At 40.4% G+C, this 20,574-nt stretch overlaps 1 protein-coding gene across 2 annotated transcripts in view; it reads left to right on the top strand.

The window, feature by feature from the left end:
* The first annotated feature begins 5,030 nt into the window (after nt 1–5,030).
* Nucleotides 5,031–20,574, top strand: part of VEGFC (vascular endothelial growth factor C) — a 75,352-nt gene continuing 59,808 nt past the window's right edge. The window contains exon 1 of one of the 2 annotated variants that reach the window (XM_033059327.1): nt 5,031–5,619. In XM_033059327.1, coding sequence (XP_032915218.1) covers nt 5,476–5,619 — 144 coding nt within the window. In that variant the 5' untranslated portion in view covers nt 5,031–5,475. Of the gene's footprint in view, nt 5,620–6,137; nt 6,195–20,574 lie in introns of those variants that run through there. The other variant, XM_033059328.1, reaches the window with a different exon arrangement.

Genomic DNA, 20,574 nt, shown 5'->3' with positions numbered 1-20,574 from the left:
ATTAATCTCCAACTATTTTCAACTGGGTGAAAAATGAAGTTGGACCTAAGCAAGAATCTCAGACCTGAATGTCCCCACATTTTGGTATTTATGGTTTCTGAATCAGTACGATGGGCTGACGCAAACCCTGCAGTGTGGATCAGAATGTCAGAAGGGCATTTTCAACCTTTAAACTTTGCAAGAGATCAGTAAAAACACTTTTTCTGACCACAGGGAATCAAGGGCAGAACAGGGGCAATACTCCTCTAGTTTGTTATATGTAAAGATGCAACTTAGGGAGCAAGGACAGCAAAGACAGACTTAAAATAGAAGTAATTTTATCAAAGTGAAAAAATTACTAGAAAAAAATAGGAGATAGTGGACACCTTTCTCTTGGGAAATGCGCATGTTCCACTTACGTTGGAAGAGTCAGATCTACAACTGCAGGAAAAGGAACATCTGGCTGAATAGAAAAATCCTCAAAGAATATGCAAGAATTACATCCCATTGCAAGCTTAAAATGCATCTGCCCGAACAACAAATACCTCGTGGGAATGTACATGCAGAAGAATGGGTTGGGGTGTTTTGTTTTGCCCAACACAGACAGTTTTGGAGTACCTTTTTTCAGTCTCAGCATCATCTTTCAATGAACCCCTGGATAAATATTATTCAAATGACAGTTACAAGCATAACTTTGGAAAACAAAAAATTATAAAGACTTTGAAAACACTGATCTTATTTAGCTTAAAACTAGAAGATTAGGTAAGGAAGGTAAGAAGTGTTCAAATATGTAAAAGGCTATTTTAAATAGGAGAAAAGAATTGACTTTTTAAAAGAAACCCTATTAAACAAAAAAATGGGATTATTAAAATAATGCATTTACACTATTCTCGGTTTGGAAGTGAACTGGTCTCAATACTATTTGACAATTTTTTAAGGCTTTAATACTTCAGCATTTTACATTTGTAGAGTTTAGCATATTCTAATTTCTAGAATAGGCCAAATATTGAACAGGAAGTTTGAAGCACTAAAGAAAAATGAAGGAATGCACCAGATATATAAGTGGAGGTACACAGGAACAAACTCAGGGGAAACTGCATCTCTTTAAAGAGACAGTAATTTCTGCCATTGTTTTAGCAATTATATAGAAGTGTCTTTTGCATTGATTTGGAACCACCTTGCCCCGCTATACTACTAAATTTTGTAAATATAACTGGGAAGAAAAATTTTGAATATTCTCATAGCTCGTCACTTGGAAAACTACTGCAGGAAGGTATGTATCATGCTAAGTGTTTGTATGTTTAGTGGTCATATGCTGTTAGCTTCTGATGTTTTTGTTGAATGTAAGGCTGTTTATTTAGTGACATGGCTTCAGCTATACACAGTTTAGGTTGTGCACAGCTTTCAGTTAAGAGGCAGCATAAATTTGCAATCAGTCATTTTATTGTTTTTACTCAGAGGTTATAATAATGAACATCATCAGTTTACAGGATGTTAAATTAGTATTCTATGGATACCTGTTGTTGTGCGAGAACTTACATCACAAGAGGGAAGAAAAACTATGGTAAAGACAAAATGATAATGTAAGTCAGCTGAATAAAATGTGTGCAAGGGCTTTCTCCATTCTAAGCTTTGGAGATATATAATTTACTTTGATTAATTCAAACACTTTTCTTGAGATGCAGCCTGGTGCTGTCCATTTTTGCATCATACTAACTCCTTATTATAGCAAGAGTGGGAAGGGTTTTGCACTAGTCTGTAACAGAGAAATTCTAATGTTAGATGCCAATGGTTTTGATTTTAACAGTTTAAAAAGGGAATCCCTGAGAACAAAGAAATCCCAATAATCCTGTAATCCTTGAATATCAACTGGTGTCAAAAAGCTGAATTCTAAGGATTCTTGTCTTGTTAATTAATTTTCAAAAGGGAACAACTTTTGTACTAAACAAAAGAGAAATTTCTAGGCAACAAAGTGCAGGCTGCTAGGTCAAGCATTGCAAAAAATGATCTTGCAGCAATGATGTCTTTCTCATTGAAGTGATGTTATTTGTCCTGGCAATAATGAGAAATGAATGGATAAAACTACATTTCAGGAGTCCTAGCTAGAAGTTTGGTGTAGAACAGTTTCCCATGGGGTTTTACAAGTGAGGATGTCTGATCAAAGCCAAGGAAAATATTTCAGTAGCTATTGATTATCTCCAAGCTACCACGCTTAGATCCTTTCCTAGGACTATATGAGGAAATACTAAATGAGGGCCCAAACCAAGAAAAAGATAGGGTTTTAAATGTGCTTTTGATGAGTGAGGAAGGACATTACATGTACTCTCATAATCAGTAAAACTGGCAGTACTCCTAAATATTTCTATTATGTTTCACACAAATAAGAAATGTACAGAAATGGACTACAGCCTCAAATCCACTGTACCTCCCTTTCTCAGTAGCTAAGTCTTCTGTAAAGCTGGTTTCTCTGAGTAGATAAACAATATGAAAAGAAATACGTAATAAAACTTTGGATTGAAGGATTCAATTCAGTGTGCAGTTTTTGTGTTCACTTTGGCACTGAATCTGGATTACCTTTCCTTTTTTTTCCCCCTAAACATTTACAGCTAATTTACGGTATCTACAACAGACATTGATATTTTAGACATTGATCAATACTCGATTTTCTCTTTTTTTAAGCATGAGAGGAAGTACTGGGGAGTCCCATCTGTAAAGAAACTAAGGAAGCTTACTTTTTCAACAGTAGCTGTTGTTACTATTGTCATAGAAGCATATAGGATCCAGACCCGTGTCTTTACACTATTAGGGTATCTCTTTAGTCATCTGTGTTTATAAGGTCAGCTCATTGTTAGTGTACACAGTGTCACTTAGAATTTTAAATTAATTCTCCTTGAGGCTGATTTCTACTTAATTTGAAAACAAGAGGAGAAATATTAACCATTGGTTGGTGGAGAAAATACAAGATGTATTTTAACTTGTAAACCTTTAAATTAGACTTTTTTTATGGGATGGAGAGAAACACAGTCTAAATTAAGGACAACTTTAGTGTCCCAGAGCCAATGGAATATTTATATGTTTGTACACAGAACCTATCATAGATTTCAACAACTTTCTTATTAAAATTGATTAGACTGAGACTTGAACCACCATGACTATGATTACTAGCTTTCAATTATGACACTTAAAACTTGCTATGCAGGGCAGTTAGTGGAAATGCTCTATTGCATAGAAGCCTTTGATTCCATGATGGATGTTCTATGAATTGTGGGTGAAAGAATGAAAGTGCTGAAGAACTGGGGAAATAAATAATGAAGCCAGCTGATATTATGATGGCACAGCAGGAGTGGTATGTTTCATCCTGTTTTGTGATTTAGTTACGCAGCTTCTCCTTGCACAGCACTCACTTATTGAAATAAATGTGCATGATTGGTCAGGCAGGTTTTAATAAAGTGCTGCAAAAGAACTTCCCCTCTGTAACAGTGTGGGTACTTCTGAGAGATTTTTAATATGTTTAAACTGAAATCAGTAATGCTATATTTCTTTTTAGATGGATTTTGCATCTTGGACTATGCTCTCTTTAGGCTTTAATCCTACGCTTTGATCTGAAGCGCTGTAAGGGCCCTGTGAAGAACAATGGCCTTTTTAATTTATGTATGCTATTTTGTATCTTCATAGCTGTTCTGCTTAACTTCTACCCCATCTTTATTTCATTGCTTTACTCCATCTTGAAAGTATTTAGAAAAATGTTAGTGCTTCAATAATTTTGTAATGACTATACAGCCTTTTAAAATAAGGCTCTATTTAAACTTTAGATTTCATTCTGATTGCAAATGAAGTGATTATTTTCTAGCATCAAAACATTCAGCAGCATGCTGAAATACCATTTTGGAAATGATATAAAATAAATTTGAAAAAAACCCAGGAGATACCTGAGAGCCTGCTAGAGACACCTTTATGTATAAGTCCCAGAATGTTGCTCCCAGAATAGTAACATAATGGGATTCCCAAAGAATAAGAGCAGTGTAACATGAGCAGACTGCCAGCATCTAGTCAAGGCAGTCAGAGATCTGCCCCCACAGTTGGGTCCCATACAATCTAATTACCAAAAGATGTACACAAGTGATGCAGAAAACAAATTTAAAACTTTTGAAATATTTACACAAGGTTCAATAATCAAGCAAAAAATAAGAGTATAGGGAATATAACATTTTCCTTTTGCATAGATGAGATTTGAGCAGGCTCTAGATTGTTGCTTTGACAGTAATGTGCATTCTTTTAAAACTTTTAATCACAGTGTAACTGGAATGGAGGATCTGTGCTCAGTATTATTTAGGGCTCTGAATGGGGTGTTACTTCTCTTCGAAGACGGCTCCAAAATGTCATTGATAGGAAGGCTACAAAAAATTATGGTGCTCTTTGGATTACTGTTTCTAACATGGCAAAATCCTTTTTTCTGCAGCCAAAAATTGCTGTATACTGTCTTAAGTGAAGCTGCCAACACTGTTCAACAAGTAACTGATCAGGATTCACAAAAATTTTCTTGCATGGTTTCTCTGTGTGAGTTTTACCGAACCTCGCCCCTTGGCTTCCGAGCCAAATGAAACGAGCCGGGCACTTCGCTTTTTCCTCGTGGCTGGGACCTACTGCGGGCTTCATCTTCGCGGAGCCGGAGCTCGGCGCAGGACAAGCCCAGCTCCGCGGGACGGGCGCTCCCGCCCGCCCTTCCCGGTAGAGCCGCGGCGCGCCCCGGGCGGCCTGCAGCCCGCGCTGTGGGGCGATCGCTGCCCGGGGCGCCAGCGGCCGGCGGCGCCGCGGCAGCAGCGGCCGGAGGAGGAGGCAGAGGCGGCGGCGGAGGAGGAAGAGGAGGAAGGCGGCCCCGGCCCCTCTCGGCGCGCAGAGGCGCAGGCAGAGGGCGCTTTCGCCATGCGCGGCCGCCGCCACCGCCGCGCAGCCCCAGGCGCCGCGCACCCCCCGGCCGCGCCGCCGCTGACAGGCGTCCGCACAGCGCGGCGGGCGGAGCGCAGCGCGGCGGGGCCCCTCGGCACCGAGCCCCCGGCACCGCACGGGCCGCCGAAAGGGATCTCCCTGGCTGCGACCGCCGCTCCGTCCCGCTCTGCTGCTCCCTGGCTCTCTCCCTCCTTCCCTTCCCTCCTCCTCCTCTCTGCGCTTTCTACCTCCCCTGCTCCCGAGTGAGCGCAGCCTCGGATGTCCGGTTTCCTGGTGGGTTTTTTACCTGGCAAACTCTGGATAACTTTGGTGAGAATTTGCAAAGCGACTGGGAAAGTTGGGAACTCCCCTGCAGGCGCATAGGAGCTGCTGCTACCGCATCTTCTCCATCCCACGGATTTTACTGCCTTGGATACTGCGAGGGGAGGGAGGGGGGAGAGGACAGCGAAAGAAGGGGAAGAGAGGAAAAGAAGGAGCCTCATAATTTCGGCTGCATTCCTCCGAGTGCCCCGTGGCCCCGCTCCGCGCCCGCTCTGCCATCCCTGCGCCATGCACTTGCTGGAGGTGCTCTCCCTGAGCTGCTGCCTGGCTGCCGGCGCCGTGCTCCTGGGACCCCGGCAGCCGGCCGCTGCCGCCGCCTACGAGTCCGGTCAGGGCTACTACGAGGAGGAGCCCGACGTGGGGGAGGCAAAGGTAAGCCCGTGTCTCCACTGTAGATGCCAGCTGGGCGTGTGGCTGTGAGTCCCTTTGAACGGACGGCTTGGGAATTCCACCGAGGAGAAGATGTGAGAGAAGCCTTTTGAAGCGAGGGGGCTCCTTAAAAGTGAGGGAAAGAATTTTTGTAGAAGTGTCTGAGTTTTCGGGGTTGCTGGAGGGCGGGCTGCACGGGGAGCAGCTGCGTTTACAGAGAGACGCGAAACACCTGATGAGCAGAGGCAGCCGCCGGGCTGCGCTCCTGCCGTGGAGCGGGACTGCCGATCCCGACCCTGGCAGCTGGGGCGCGCCCCGCAGGCGCCTTCCAGCGGGGTCCTGCGCTGGGCAGCGCGGAGGGAGGGAGTGAGAGCTGGGCAGCGCTCAGGGGAGCAGCTGGGCATAAGAACGAAGCGGCCAGGGACGCGTGGGAGGACGATGACAACAAAACCCCAGACTCTCCATTTGTTGAAAAGTCTCTTGGAGTTACTGACGCTTTGGGCGAGCTGCTGCTGCGTGACGGAGTAAGGTGACACTCCAGTCTGAAAACCTTGGTTCTGCCCAGACACATGGTGAAGGTTGGGCTTAAATTCTCGGATTCCAGACCCAAATACTTAAAATTCTCGGTTAATTTTTGTTTGCATATTAAGTTTCGTAACATAAAACTCAAGTACCTTTGGTACTTGTGGTTGTGCGGTTCCTGGTATGCTGATGCATGAAAAAGATGCATAGTATGTGGTTGTATAAGCATGTGGCATTGTTAGGAAGACCTTTGATATCTGTCTTACCCTCATCTCATTGTTTTGAAGATTTCTGACATGCTTATTGAAAGCAATCATGACCTAGCTCCTTAATTATTCATTTCAGTATGGGGTAGGGAGGGAGTTGTGTGGATTAAAATTTAAACTAATATTCTGATTTTTTTTTCTCCCCCTATGCTGTTTGCTTTACTGATTAAAAGTCTGGAAGATTTTACAGTAACTACGTGGGAAGTCAAGTTTTGATAGTAGTATACATTAGCTGCACTTCAGGTATTCAAACTGTTGTAGACTGTAGATTGTACACAGAAGTCATGCTTTCATACTTTTCAAATAGTGATCTGCATAGGAAAAGTTTACTGATTATACTGTAGTCTCTCAAAATATTTTAACTGCAGCTGAATGCTTACATTGCAATATTCTGAGTGCTAATATGCTATCAGTGATCATATTGCTTAAAAGCCTATAAAGTGTTTTTCACACTTAAGTATTTAAAAGTAGGAACACAAAATCAATTCAGCTAGCCACTCTTACCACTTACATTATTTATAAAAATTTTAAAAAAATTAAATTAAAAAATAAATTCAAAACTTAGTGGAGGGTAAAAATACCTCAACTCCTTCCAACCCATGAGTGTAAGTCAGTTATTTACTGGGTGAAACCGGCATTTGAGTTATACAGCCTCAGAATAGCTTATGCTGGAAAGGTAGAAAGAATCCACACTGGAGCACAGCATGTATTTTGTGTACTTAGACTGCTGAGGTAGAACAGCTGATAGTGAAGGTACTCTCCTCAGTGATGCTTGGTGTTCCCACGCCTATGGTGTGGAAAGTTACTCTGTTTCTTCAAGAAACCTCGAAGTCTTTGGGACCTGCCACTGTAGTGCATTGTGCAACTGCAAGTACTCCTGGAAAAAGAGGAACTGTCAGCAAACCAAAGGAAGGAAAGGTCAAGAGACCGGGGAATGGGATAGCATGTGCTAAGCAATTACATTAATAGGAAAATGTATTTGTGCCTGACTACTGCTGAGTACTAAGTAGAGAAAGATTCTGGATCCAAGCAGACTTAGTCATGTTGGAAGTCTTTAGTTGTGACGTTGTTGCTTTTGCTGGAACTGTTTGAGTGAGTACTGCACATATTTGTTTCTGTGAATGTTGAGATTAATATCTTAAGTAATTATGAAAGGATTAAGTAAGTAAGCTGCAAATAATTGTTTCAAGGAAAATATGATTGTATTGTCAGTATAAAGTCATTTGCTTGAACTTTGTTAACTTCAAAGAAGTTCACAAGTTTTATGTTCCTACTTCCCATCAAGATGCCATGCTGCTGCCTGTTAAACTGATGCCTGAGTACAGGTCATACAAGTCTTTGGGTTAGTTCTTTACACAACAATATTTATTTCTCTCCACTCCTATTTCAAGAGCTTTAGATTTAGAAAACACTTTAAAAAGTGTGAATGAAGTTGAGGCTTCTACAACATAGGAGGAAAAGCTGGCCAGAAGATAGGGGCATTGTGTTTTTAAGCAGGTAATTTTCACGTATTAAACTTGTCTAGAGGTTTGCAGCAACTTGGAAGTGTTACAGGTATAAATAGTAGTAACTCTTCATACACAGCTCCTGCAAGGGCATGTTCTGCAGCACGTGGGCACTGATAAGCTTGTGCAACACTGCCTCATCCCTTTCCACTCCTACCCCCCACCCCTATTCCTTTTTTTTTCTTTCTTCTTTTTTTTTTTATCCAGCCTAAGGGTAAAGTTCTTTATTTAACAAGCTCTCAGGGCCCAGATTAATACTTTTCAGCTGAACTGTCAGCTCAGTGGGACGGGAATGAGCCCTGCCCGTAAATCACCTCTTGCGGATTTCCTGCAGCCCAGGGGGCTGTCCCGAGGAACTGAGTCCCTCGCAGCCGCACCCCGCCCCTCCCGGCGGGGCAGGAGGGCGGCCCTGGCCCCTCTCCTCGCCTGGGTGGCTTCTTGCGGTAGGCAGCCTGGTGCTTGAGTTGCCTCAAAGACCGGGGGAATCAGCCCTGCTGCCCCGGATTTCACGGCGTTTGGCAGGGACCCGCCGCCCCGCAGGGATGCTCGAAGCAGCTGCAGCAAGGGGAGGGTGAGCTGTTTTGCCGCACCGGTGGCTTGAAACTTTAGCTTCCTGCACTGTCTTTGAGTGTTTTAATAATTTTTATAATATGTTTGGTCTCTGGTTTTTGTTCTTTAGGTAATTTTGAATAGGGAATGTGCGGTGAGTATACACTGTCTATCTGGGAGAGTATTATTTAAAAAAAGAAACAATTCCATATTGTTTGTTTGTTGAAAGCTTAAAATTTGACTGAGGCAACTACGTGGGCACTCTGTGCAAGAATTAAACTCCTTATGTTACTGTAATGAAGGTGTGGCCAATAGCATGTACCTAGACTTCATTAATGGCAGTGAGGTAACAATAGCAGGAATAGGTTATTATGGTGACATCTGGAACAAAACCACTCAGCTGGTAGGGTTTGCCATAGCTGCACTATCATCATTTTGTTCCATAGTCTTTAGAATTATGTGACTATGCAATGGCAGTATTGGCCAGTGGTCCCATGTAGTTTGAAAAGGTTTAAAACTATATTTATGCAAAGATTCTTAGTTTTGTATTAGAATGGAAATAGCAAATGGAAGTGTATCTGCCTGTTCTAAAATACATCCCTGAAAATTTCCCTGGAGCCTTTTTACACAGACAGCAATAAAGACAGAGAAGTTTGCGCTGTGATTCTGTGATTTTGGGATTTTTTGCAGTGTAAATACATGCGCTTACTTGAGCTGAATTTTTCTTGGATGCTACCTGAGATACACCTTTCTAATTTTATTATTATAAAATTATTTCAAATCTGACCTAATCATATAGTGCTGCTGTTCGATTGGCTAACAGGTTAAATACTGTTAGTTAGCGGGAGTGTGAGGAAAAGCAGCATGTCAGTTTTCTGGGTTTCCTGCTGCTACTGTATATCCATTGTATAATCCCAAACCCATCAGTTTTATGGTCACTGATAAGTTTTTCAAGTGCCTTACTCTGTGTTGCATGCACAGGTGAGAGATGAGGCTACCTTGTCTGTTCTGAAAACAAGCATACACCTCACTCCTCATACTTAAGCAGTGCTAAATTGAGCATGTAGGGAGAACGTTATCTTTTCCAGCTGCTGCTGTTTAGTCTGCTGCAAATTTTCTTGTGTGTATGTGTGTAGCCACTCTTTTTTCAGACACAAAAAGATGCTATTTTTTTTAGAAGCACTATTTGTAGCAGATGCAACAGGATGAACACTGGTAGTAGTAATTATTTTAAAGACTAAGCAATGCTTCTGCAAACATAGATATTAAACTTTGGTCTAGCCTTTTATGTCAGTAAAGTACAATACTAAGCTCAAAGAGCTCACTACACTTTCTAGTTCTTTGGAGTGCATTCCTGGGTGTCTAGTGTAAGCACACTAGTGTGCCTGGGAGGGACTTCAGCTGTTTGTCAGTAGCAATCCCAGGCATTTATGAAGGTTATTAAAAACTGTGGAGGTAATTTTAACTGCAGTGTTGTGCAGAGGCATACAGAAGCATCTCATCAAAAGTATTATTTTTATGTGTACTTAGGTTGTGTGTATTCAAAGTCTTGCCTGTTTTTCAAGGGTGCGTATTCATATATTTTAGCAAAACTAAACCAGGACCTAGACTTCAGACTGTTGTAGCTGAGGGTTATGGTAATACTATTCTCCCATTGATACCCTGCATCCAGGATAGAAAGTCTGTCTAGAACCTTGTGTTTAGCTACTGCTTTTTTGAATGTGGTCAGTGATTCATTAAAAGAAAATCCTTGGAAAAAAGGGAATCCAAGTTACACTGGTTTCCTATCAAATGTAATATCCTGTTTAATGGAAAAAAAAATTAAAAAGTTACAGCTGTTTGTAGAATCAGTTATAAGAAATTCCAAGTACGATTGTCCCTTGAAAGTTGCAAAATCTGTCTTTGAGTGACTAAGTTGCTTCTTAGGAGTTTTGTTTGGTAAAGTACTGAATTTTGCTTAGTGAGTAGGATAGATATGATTGTTTTCCTTATCCATTATAAATGTTTATTACTTTTTAAATTTCACATTGGTTCTTTTCAGAGTGATAATGTAATACCAAATTCCCCTCCATGTAAATGTGTATTTACTTCGAAGACACTAATGGCAGCCTAAATTGCACCAGAATTTTAATTTAAAACATTGATAACTTATCCCTGATAGTTTGTTGAGTTTGTGAACTTGTTTACCTTGTTTTGTGTTTATCTGTCTTCAGAAGTTCTTTTGGTGACAGTATTTGTGTTGCTCTCCCTCTTTGTTGCATTTCAGACTTTAGTTAGGAAATAGCTATACTGTAAGTAATTTATTCTTCTATTCTTCCATTGTAGTCATCATAAATCAATCACTTTAGCTCTGTAGTAGTTTCTTGGGTTTTTTCATTTGACATTTCCTGACTTGTCTAAGATAGCTATAACTTCTTACAAATGTTTAACTACTTACAATATGTAGAGACTCCAGTTGCCAGTGGAAGGAACAGATATTCCAGTAAGAAGCTCCTTTTTAGCAAAGTAATCAAGAGAAATGGTGTTCTTTGGGGCAGGAGGAGGAGGCGTGGGGGAAAACTTCTGATAAGTAGAAGGAAAAAAAATAATAGCAGTTGGTGTGTTTAGACTGTATTGTAGTCTTTACTGTGTGTAAATGAGCATGTAATCATTCTTCATGTTGTTACTAAGGCCATACATCCTCTGCAGCAAACTTTTGGGATCTTGATTATGGTTAACTTCCCCAAGCAATCATTTTTCATTGAAGTTAATGACATCAGTTACCTGACATTGCTGTCACCCTAAACTCTGTATTACTCCAAGCTGTTCACATAATGACTTTATTTATCCAGTGACAGTTTTCTGATAGCTTGACCTTGAGAATGCAGCTTAAAAACTGTTGGAGGTATTTTATATCTTCCTTACTGAACTAAGTAGAACTTTCTATACTGGGCAAGGAAAAATTCTGGCAAAGAATTGGACAGTTCGTGGAAGAAGATGCCAGAAGGCTGCTGGGAAGCAAATGACACATGTATTTCTGTCTGCTGTCATCACCTTTTCCTAGCTTCTTGTGGCAGCACTGAGAAATAAATCATTTCAGGAATCATGAAGAACAAAATCCTTTACATCATTATATGGTTTAATTCTTTGACTTTCCTTACTCAATAGTTGTGTTCTGTTGAGAAAGAGAGAAGAGAGGAATTAAGCAGAAGGGATAGCTTCTGAGAACAGATGCAACAATTGGCTGTTTCCTAGTATTTTTCCCCAAAGATGACCCACAGTAACTCTCCAAACACCCCACAAGCGTGTGTGGAAACTTCTAATATTTCTAAAGATTTTTAGAAACAGTAGTCACCCTGGCTCTCCTGCTGTATTTTGGGTTGTTGTGGCCTCACCCTGAGTCCTGTCTGAGTTCTGAGCCCCAGAAGTCAAGAAGATTGTGAAGGTCCTTGGATGCAGCCAGAGGAGGGCAACAGAGCTGGTGACAGGGCTGAAAGGAATGTCCTTTGGAGAGCAGCTGAGGACTCTGTCCACATAGCTTGGAGAGGAGTCTGAGGTGTGACCTCACTGCTCTCTCAGCTTTCAGGGGAGAGAAAGTTGAGAGAGAGGTGCTTATCTCTTCTCCCTCAGGTGCAGTGGTTGGATGCATGGGAGTGGTTAAAGCTGTGCCAGTCGAAGTTTAGACTGGACATTAGGAAGCATTTCTTTACTGAGAGGATGATCAAACGCTGGAACAATCTCCTTAGAGAAGTGGTCAATGGCCTGAGCCTGCCAGTGTTTTGGGGGCGTTTGGACAATGCCTGTAACAACATTGTCTAGCTTTTGGTCAGCCCTGAAGTGGTCAGGCAGCTGGACTAGATTGGTGTAGGTGTCTTCCAACTGAAATATAGTACATTCTATTTGAGATTATTGTTTAAAAGAGGAAAAACTACTGTTGTTGTCCTTCAACTTACATTTGGCCAGCTGAATTTGGCAGTTGAAGTATTTGTGGTGAACTGCTCCAGCTGTCCAGAATGTACTTGTGGCATCAGTTACAATATTTAGAGCCAAGAGAAAAACGGGCCAAGCAAAGCTTTACACCTTATCTGCTCTTGACTTACTGATGTTTGTGTAGACAATTAAATGTTTGGAGGGCTAGTTAGTTTGTTTCATGGGTGTATTTGTTTCAGAGGGGAGAGAGAAAGTTACAGCTGGTGGGTAAACTGTCCAGTCTGCTTAAGGAGAGATCTCTTTGGTTTTCTTTGTTCCCTAAGGAAAAACAAACCCCCCAAAAAAACCCTAAAAAACCAAAACCAAACCACCAAGGGAAAGCAATTCTTGCCTCAAGTGTTGGAAGTAATTCTGAGAGGGTTTTGCTGGGGTGTTTGTTTGTCTTTTTTTCTGTTTGCTTTGTTGATTGTTTTTTGTTTATTTGTTTTAAAATTTTTTTAACCAATCTATTTTCTTTTAAAATGTTGTCTTTGGAGCCCTGTGAATTTACCAGTCTTGACCTGTCACTCTTGACTAACAACTGCAAGCTGCACACTATGTGACAGCTTTGAGACTGCTGTGAGTTGGAGACCATGGGGATACCATAATAGTAGGTTTCACTGGAAGTCACAGATAGTGCTTGCATTTTATACCCCTAAAACGATAATTCTTTATTTGGTGTGCTGCTGAGGAGAGAATCTCTGCTTAATTGCACACTCACTATTACTTAGAATATACCACTTCTATTTCTTCTTAGAAATAAGCAACTTCAATCATTCTGGTTCTACCTATTTGTAACTATCCACAGATACACTTGACAGAAACATAATTTCCCTGACAGAGGAATAATATCAAGAGTCTTGGTGGAGATAATAGTATAATTTTTATAGAATTGCTACTTATGGTTAGATCAGCAGTGCAATTAACTGCAAAAGGAAAATACAAAATAAACTTGTGAGACAATGTCTTATTGACGTTTGTCCTTTCCCTAGGGACAGATGTTTCCAAATGAAAGCAGAGCCTAGGACTTCCTCTTCACCCCACCCACTCTCCAGCACATCTTGCGTAATGGACAGTGTTGCTGCTGTACAAATACAACAATTTACTTTAATATTTTGACATTTATATGTCAAATGAAACAATGTTAAGCATTCAATATCTCTTTGCCACAAGGATATTTTTTAGTTTAACCTCCTTTAATGCATTAGTACTGAAATAGTCTGTGATTTGGAGGAAATGAGATGATCTTGTTAATAAGCAGGCTTGCACAGTAGATTTGGTAAATACGGAGAATTTTTTTTTTCTGGGAAGGACAACTACTTTGACTTTCCAGTTGGATATTTTTCTGGTTAGAGAAGGGTAAATGTTGGTTCATTTAAAAATACCAAGAATCTTGTTGTGCAGCTCACAGACCACAGCTTTCAGGAGAGCACTAATAGCTGCTAGAAGTCCCACTGACGTGAGGCCCAATATGGTGGGTATTGGCATGTCTCTTTTGTCAAGTTGAGTTTCATCTAAACTGCCAGACAACAGAAGCAAGAAGCTCAAAATCTAATTCTCTGAGGGTTTGCTTGCTTGCTGGAGTGTCAGTGATGCTCAGTTTGTGCCTTCTGCCTTGTGTTCCCAGGCACACCCTGAGGTATGAGGACTTCTTTGAACACATGGTTTGGAGTGGTCTGGGCTGCTTTTGTGGCTCAGCAGAGCCCAGCAGGTGGGCAGCTCCTGACTACCTCAGTGCAATTTGTTTCAGCTGCCAAGAATGCCATGTTAATAGTAGTGGACACAAGAGAATGTCCCCCCTTGAGAGGGGTTCAATGTTTTTGTGCTGAGGGAGGTAGTTTAAATTAACAGCTGGACTCAGACTGAGATCAGACCACCTTAGAGTGGCAAATTGGTTGATGAAGGGCTGCCTACAGTCATGGCTCTCTCCAAGACTGTGGTGCTTGAGTCAGATGAAAGGCAGCCTGTAAAACTAGAACTTGTAAAGTGTTTTGTGATAAAATGCTTTTATTAGTCTTATCCAAGAAGAGCTGCTGATTTCTCTCTGGTTATCGGTTATGAAAATTATGAAGATTTTTAATGATTTTTTTCCTCCATGTGGTTGGGCCAGCAGGTGATCAAATCACTAAAAACAAATAAAGGAGTAAAAGTCCATAAAGGAGCTCTGAAATACTTTCCTTTTTGCAATGTCTGTGGATGGGCTGTAAAGCAGTAAAAGCACAATGAACCATGAATTTGGAACAGGAAGTAGGGGAAGGAGCAGAGAAGAATTTTCAGAGGGCAGGGCTATGCTTCAAAGGAAGGAAGAATTAGGCTGTTCTGTTGCATCAGGTAGTACTAAAGATTTAGGCAAACTCTAAATTGAACAGTCAGTACTAATCTGGATTAACAGCATAAAAAGGCTCTTTGTAGTAATGAAACTCTTTGAATATTTTAGCTAGCAGTTTCAGAAAATTAATGAAATTTTCAAATCCTCATCTCATATGACAGATGGATGATCTCTGTTTTTACTTTGAGCCTGTAAGTTGCTGCTTTACTCTATGATTGGTTGGTTTATGCTATGTATGTGGAGTACTGAAGTCATATAAGAGTAGAATATCTGTAGCTGGTCAGACAAAATGTCTGATTGGCCCTATATAGCATTCTCCACAATCTCATTGGAGAGCCCATGCTGCACAGCCACTGAACTTGCTCCCTGTGCCCCACTGATGTGGCAGAGGATGATTGGAGAGTGATGTTGGAAACCTCACACATAGTACATGATGAGAAATGATCCATCACATCTTCCTCTGACACACCCTTCTCCCCAGTTCTTTCCAGGTGAAGGCTGCCCTTTAGCCACAGTCTTTTTATTCCTGTAAGAAGATAGTACCCAGTGAGTCCTGCCCCCAGAAGTTTCTTCTTTTATCCTTGATCATGTGAGCTGCCCTGATTGATTCACCTGTAGGGAGCTTGTTGCACAACATCCAGCTGATTTCTCCTCAAACCATCTCATGGAAATGGCTTGGGAGATTCCTATTCCACTTTGTTCCTTCACCTTTGCATCCTACAGACCACATTCAGGAGAAATTCAGGTGTGTCAGCTTGTACCTGCTGCTCACTCCTTGGCCAGCTGGGGACTTCAGTTGGAAAACCCAGCAGCAGGCATTTGCAGGATCCCCAGACTCATCATGCAACCATGGGCAACATACACCTGGCTACAAGCACTCTTCTGGTCTTCCAGTACCTCTTTTTTTTTTGGCTGGCCTTCTTTTCTTTATATTTATGCCCTTACCATCCAAGGCTCTGCCAAATTACAGGATCTACTTGACAACCTCCTTCTAAGCTAAGAAATGGAAAGTGTCACTACGTGCTAACAGGCTGTTGGCAGCAGCTTGTGGACTTCCTTGCCTTAAATAATGGGGTGTGTGTGTGTTTGTTATTTCATTTTCTTTAATGGCTTTCAGTTGACTTTACTCCAGGTGCTCACTGAGCCCACAGAAGCTTTTCACATCAACGCTTTTCTGTATCAACAAGTATGACTTTTAAGTGGATGTTCTGTTTACTATAGATAATAATAAATTTTAAAACAACCAAATAAAAGCTCAAGACAAGCAAAAGAATTGTTTTTGATACCTGCTGATTAAATGTGCAACTTCCAGAGTCCCTCTGGACAAGGCAGGGAGCAATTCTGTCCATGCCACTTGTATTTTTATTGAGTTCCCCTCTTCATTGTTCTTTTTCAGGCTAAAGATTTTTCACTTCTAACCTGCTTTTTGAAATGAAACTGTTCTTTACCTTTGATCACCTGAATTTCTTAATTTTCTTTAAGACTGCAGAACAAGTAGGCGGGAGAGCCTGGAGTGCACACAAAAGTCCATATGTGGGACACAACAGATGTGTGTCAGGACACAATGATGTTTTGTTTTGTTTCCTTATAATTCCACTTAGGTATTTGTTTTAAAATGTGTGTCTTGATATGCCAGTATTTTGTAACATGTCAGACATGAGTATGATTAAAGTGCCTCCTTTAAAGAACTGCCCATATTTATACTGAAGAACAGGATGGGGGAAGGCATTTCATAGTTATTACTACTTCCTCAAAATTCACATAAAAGCTGTTCTTAGGGGCCTGTTTCAAGATGATGTATGATTATTTAAACTTTTGTGTTCATTATGCTTTTAATGTGTTTTTCTGCCTGCCACATGTGCACAGTGAGAGATTTAATGGAACTAGCTATCTTTTGAGTTATAAACCATGAGATGTATATTTAATGTCCTTAATGATTTTTCCTTAAAAATGAGATGTCTCAGTATGATCTGTGAAACATGTCAGTAGTCTTGCAAAGACTGTTTATGCCTGCTAATAAAAAGATGTTCCTGTCAGGCAAGATTTGTGAGGGCTTGGTTATATACACTAATTAGGTGCATATGACCAAGCAAATTTTAAAACCTGCCCATGCTTGCAAATTTTTAGATACATGTCAAGCCTAGCCTAAAGCATAAGAATATAGGAAATACCCCACTGGGGCAAACTAATGGTTTGCAAGTGGTCTTTATCGTGTCAGCAGCATGTGCTGTACTGTTTAAATAGAATATTTGGATTTAATCAGTTTCTGCAGTTCCCTCCCCTCCTACTCACCTAACATGCCCTGCTGTTGGATTGAGGATATGAGAAGACATGCCTCTGCCTCTTTAGTATCTCCTTAAGGATGTCTTGTCCATGGGTTTGGTCTGTTTTTATACTGAAGATGCTATGAGCAGTTACTAGATTCTGAGCTATACCATATCAGGATGGTGCTGGTTTGGGGACAGTGGAATTTCTTTCATTTTGTTGACTTACAATATATGCAAAGACATATTCTACAGTTAATATTGATTGACATTATTAAGATTTATAATTCAGACCTGGTGTTACACAGGCACAGAAGTTATTTTCAGCACTTGGAGGGAAAAAATGGCATTTAATTTGAAGATCTGGAATATATGTCCTTAAATTTTTGAAGATCAAACTAAAGAAGAAACGTAATGTGTCACTTAACTATTTCATTCTGAATTTCAGTCGAACACAAACTTCATTAGTTTTTATGTTTTGGCCAGTCAGAGTGACTGGGTGCATTGTCAGATTTCTCTCACCCTTTGCTTAAGAGACTGATTTTATTTTTTCCTTCAGACCTTTATGACATGTGTGGTGTCTCTCTAGTTGCTGTATGCCTGTGGCTTTGCCAGCCTGGGGAATATTTTCCCTCCAGGTCAGAAATAAAATCTGTAGCTCTTTTGAGGTATTTGTGGTAGGTGAAACCCTTATTGTGGATTTATTTGTAGGAAATTCCATCTTCCAAATGCCACTTGATGAACAGTAGTGCAATGCTGAGTACACGGGCAATCCAGGAGATCCTTTCTTTCTCTTGATGCCCATTCCATAGAAAAGTACAGGAACAGTTGCAAAGGTTATTTAGAGGAAGGTGGTAGAGTTGGGTCACAAATTTCCCTTAATTCCCTATTTTCATCTTCTAGCAGGAGGGAAAAGATAAAGGAATTAAGAGAAGCCCTTCAGATAAAGATTATATAATGTGAGCTTTAGCAGACATTGAGTGTTACCCAAGGATTACATCTGTAATCTTCTGAAGAAGACTTAAGTCATCTAGGGTTAGGATTTTTTTGTTTTTATTCTTGCATTGGTTGTTTCTTCTGCTTTGTGTTATTGGGACACTTTTAGTTCTGCCTCACTAGGAAGGTACCATGTTCTGCTGAATTTGAGGAATTTATGCATCTTGCCAAAGGTTCCATTGAGACATATTTGTTTAAATCCTTTTTGTTACAACAGAGTTATTATCTAACTAGTGACACATATATTGAATAAAATGGAAGTTCTTCTGGATAATAACATTCTTAAATTTTAAATATTTTTTTCATATTTGTGCCAATCTATTGATTTCTGCCATTGTTCCACACATTTTTATTACAATTGTGAAAACAATTGCAATTGTATTAAGCTTTGATTTTATTCTTTCCTTCCTCAAAAACCTTGGTACATGTATTGTCATAAAGCCCCTGGCTTAGACTATTTAACAAGTATTCTTGTAAAGACTTAAATTTTTGTCATCACAATACATATATTTTTTGCCTTCAAACGGCCTAATGAAGAAGCTATCAAAAAAAGCTTATTCTGAGCCAGAGTGAGTTGTGTACATTAGCTAATTTGTTTAATCAGAATAGGAATTTCTTTCTCACTATGAGTTTGTGCTGTATTGAAGAATTTAAAGTAAATGCAAAGTCTAAGATATTAAATTAATTACTTATCTTACAAAACTTGCACTTATACCTCAGTAGCAATCTTGAAAAGAAAATGGAATTAATAAATGAAGAAAAATGGAATTAATTAATGATTTGGTAATCATTAAAGTAATGGAATTTCATGCAGAATTACAGTAATTTCACGATTATAAGCCGCACTGAGTATAAGCCGCACTTCTGGGTGCCAGCAACTTTTCATTCTTTGTCCATATATAAGTCGCACCTGATTAGAAGCCACACATTACAATACAGAGTGTGATAAAAGGCATCTATTCTATCACCATCTGTTGAGGGTGGGGGCAGTGATCCTTATCTCAACGGCAGATAATGTGCTAATGGGCCATCCATTGAAACCAGGCAGGGCATTGTTCTTTATCTTTTCACAACCCATCCTTCCTCCAGCGAGTCATTTTCTGCTAATGGCCCATTGAGTCCCTCTGTGTGACTGATAAAATTACTTCATCCCATTGGAAGTTGCTCCAGCCAGGGGGAAGAGCCCAACATTTCTTACCAAGATAAAAACAAAGGTTTTGGGACACTAAAGTAGCCTCTTTCTCCACTGGACTCCAGAGGAAAACCAGATTTCTCCACATCACCACTGGACCTCCGGAGGGAAACTGCACCTTCTGCAGGAACACTGCTTCACTGTCACTACAAAAAGACTGCAGCCACCATTTAATGGGACTGCTACCAACACCCTGCCTGACGGGATGTCAGGTTGTACTCTGATTTTGTCAGGGTTTGGATTTTGTTTCTTTGTAGCACTGTATTTCTATTTTAATTTCCCTAGAAAAGAACTGTTATTCCTAATTCCCGTATCTTTGCCTGAGAGCTGCTTGATTTCAAAATTATAATAATTTGGAGGGAGGGGGTTTACATTCTCCATTTCAAAGAGAAGCTCCTGCCTTTCTCAGCAGACACCTGTCCTCCAAACTAAAACAGCAACTTTTTGTTCTTTGTCCGTATATAAGCCACACCTGACTATAAGCCGCACTTTGGGTTTGGACCAAAATTTTAGTCAAAATGCTGCGGCTTATAATCATGAAATTACTGTACTTTAGTCCACTGGTTAACAGTTTTCCTATCTGCTTTCATAAATCAGAATTAGTTTACAACCAGCATCCTGACACTCTGATACGTAAGTGCTTTAGCTGGTCTGCAACAATGGCTTCCAAGTCTTCTAGGAGATTGAAAGAAAATGAAGAAAATCCCACAACCTCTCTGACTCTAGTCAGTGAAGATCACAACAGTTTGAGAAGTTTCTACCACCCTCTTTAAGGTCACTGTATTTCATGCCAAGCTCTGACAAATTGTTTGATATAATTATTTTTTCTTACTGAGTTTGCAGCATTTTTCCATAAATTGTCTGAAATACATTAATTTTCTAGTATCATTATGCTCTGTAAGCGGAACTGATAGAAAGGTGTAATTGATCATACCTGTCTGGTCCAGCCCTAGTAGGTGAAGAAGGTAGTATCTGTGAGTAACAAGTAATTGTGTTGCATGTGAGTTATGGTAAATAAATCTGTGCTTAATCTGACAGATGAGATGCGCCAGCCAGAAGCCTGTCCCTGTTCTCCTAGTTCTTTCTCCTCCCTGTACATGTGTTGGAAATCTTGTAGTGGGGAGGGAAATACTCCTTTTGGTAGCAGCATGGATTTATCCTCAATTTACAGTAATTGTGCAACAGATTACTTATGATTACTTCGGGTGAATAACTTCTAGTGGCTGATCTTGCCTTACTGTGTAGCAAAATTAAGTAAGAGTAGTTGTGTACGTGGATGCAGTGTTTCACAAACACATCCTTATGAACTGTGACTACCAATGTGAACAGATTATCCTAATAAAAGTATCTTTTGAATTGAATCTTTGTAGGTAATAAGGTTCCTCTT

This window comes from Catharus ustulatus, chromosome 5, assembly GCF_009819885.2.
Source record: "Catharus ustulatus isolate bCatUst1 chromosome 5, bCatUst1.pri.v2, whole genome shotgun sequence".
NCBI lineage: Eukaryota > Metazoa > Chordata > Aves > Passeriformes > Turdidae > Catharus > Catharus ustulatus.
Note: the sequence above shows the minus strand (reverse complement) of the source record. Positions and strands in the feature narration are given on the sequence as shown.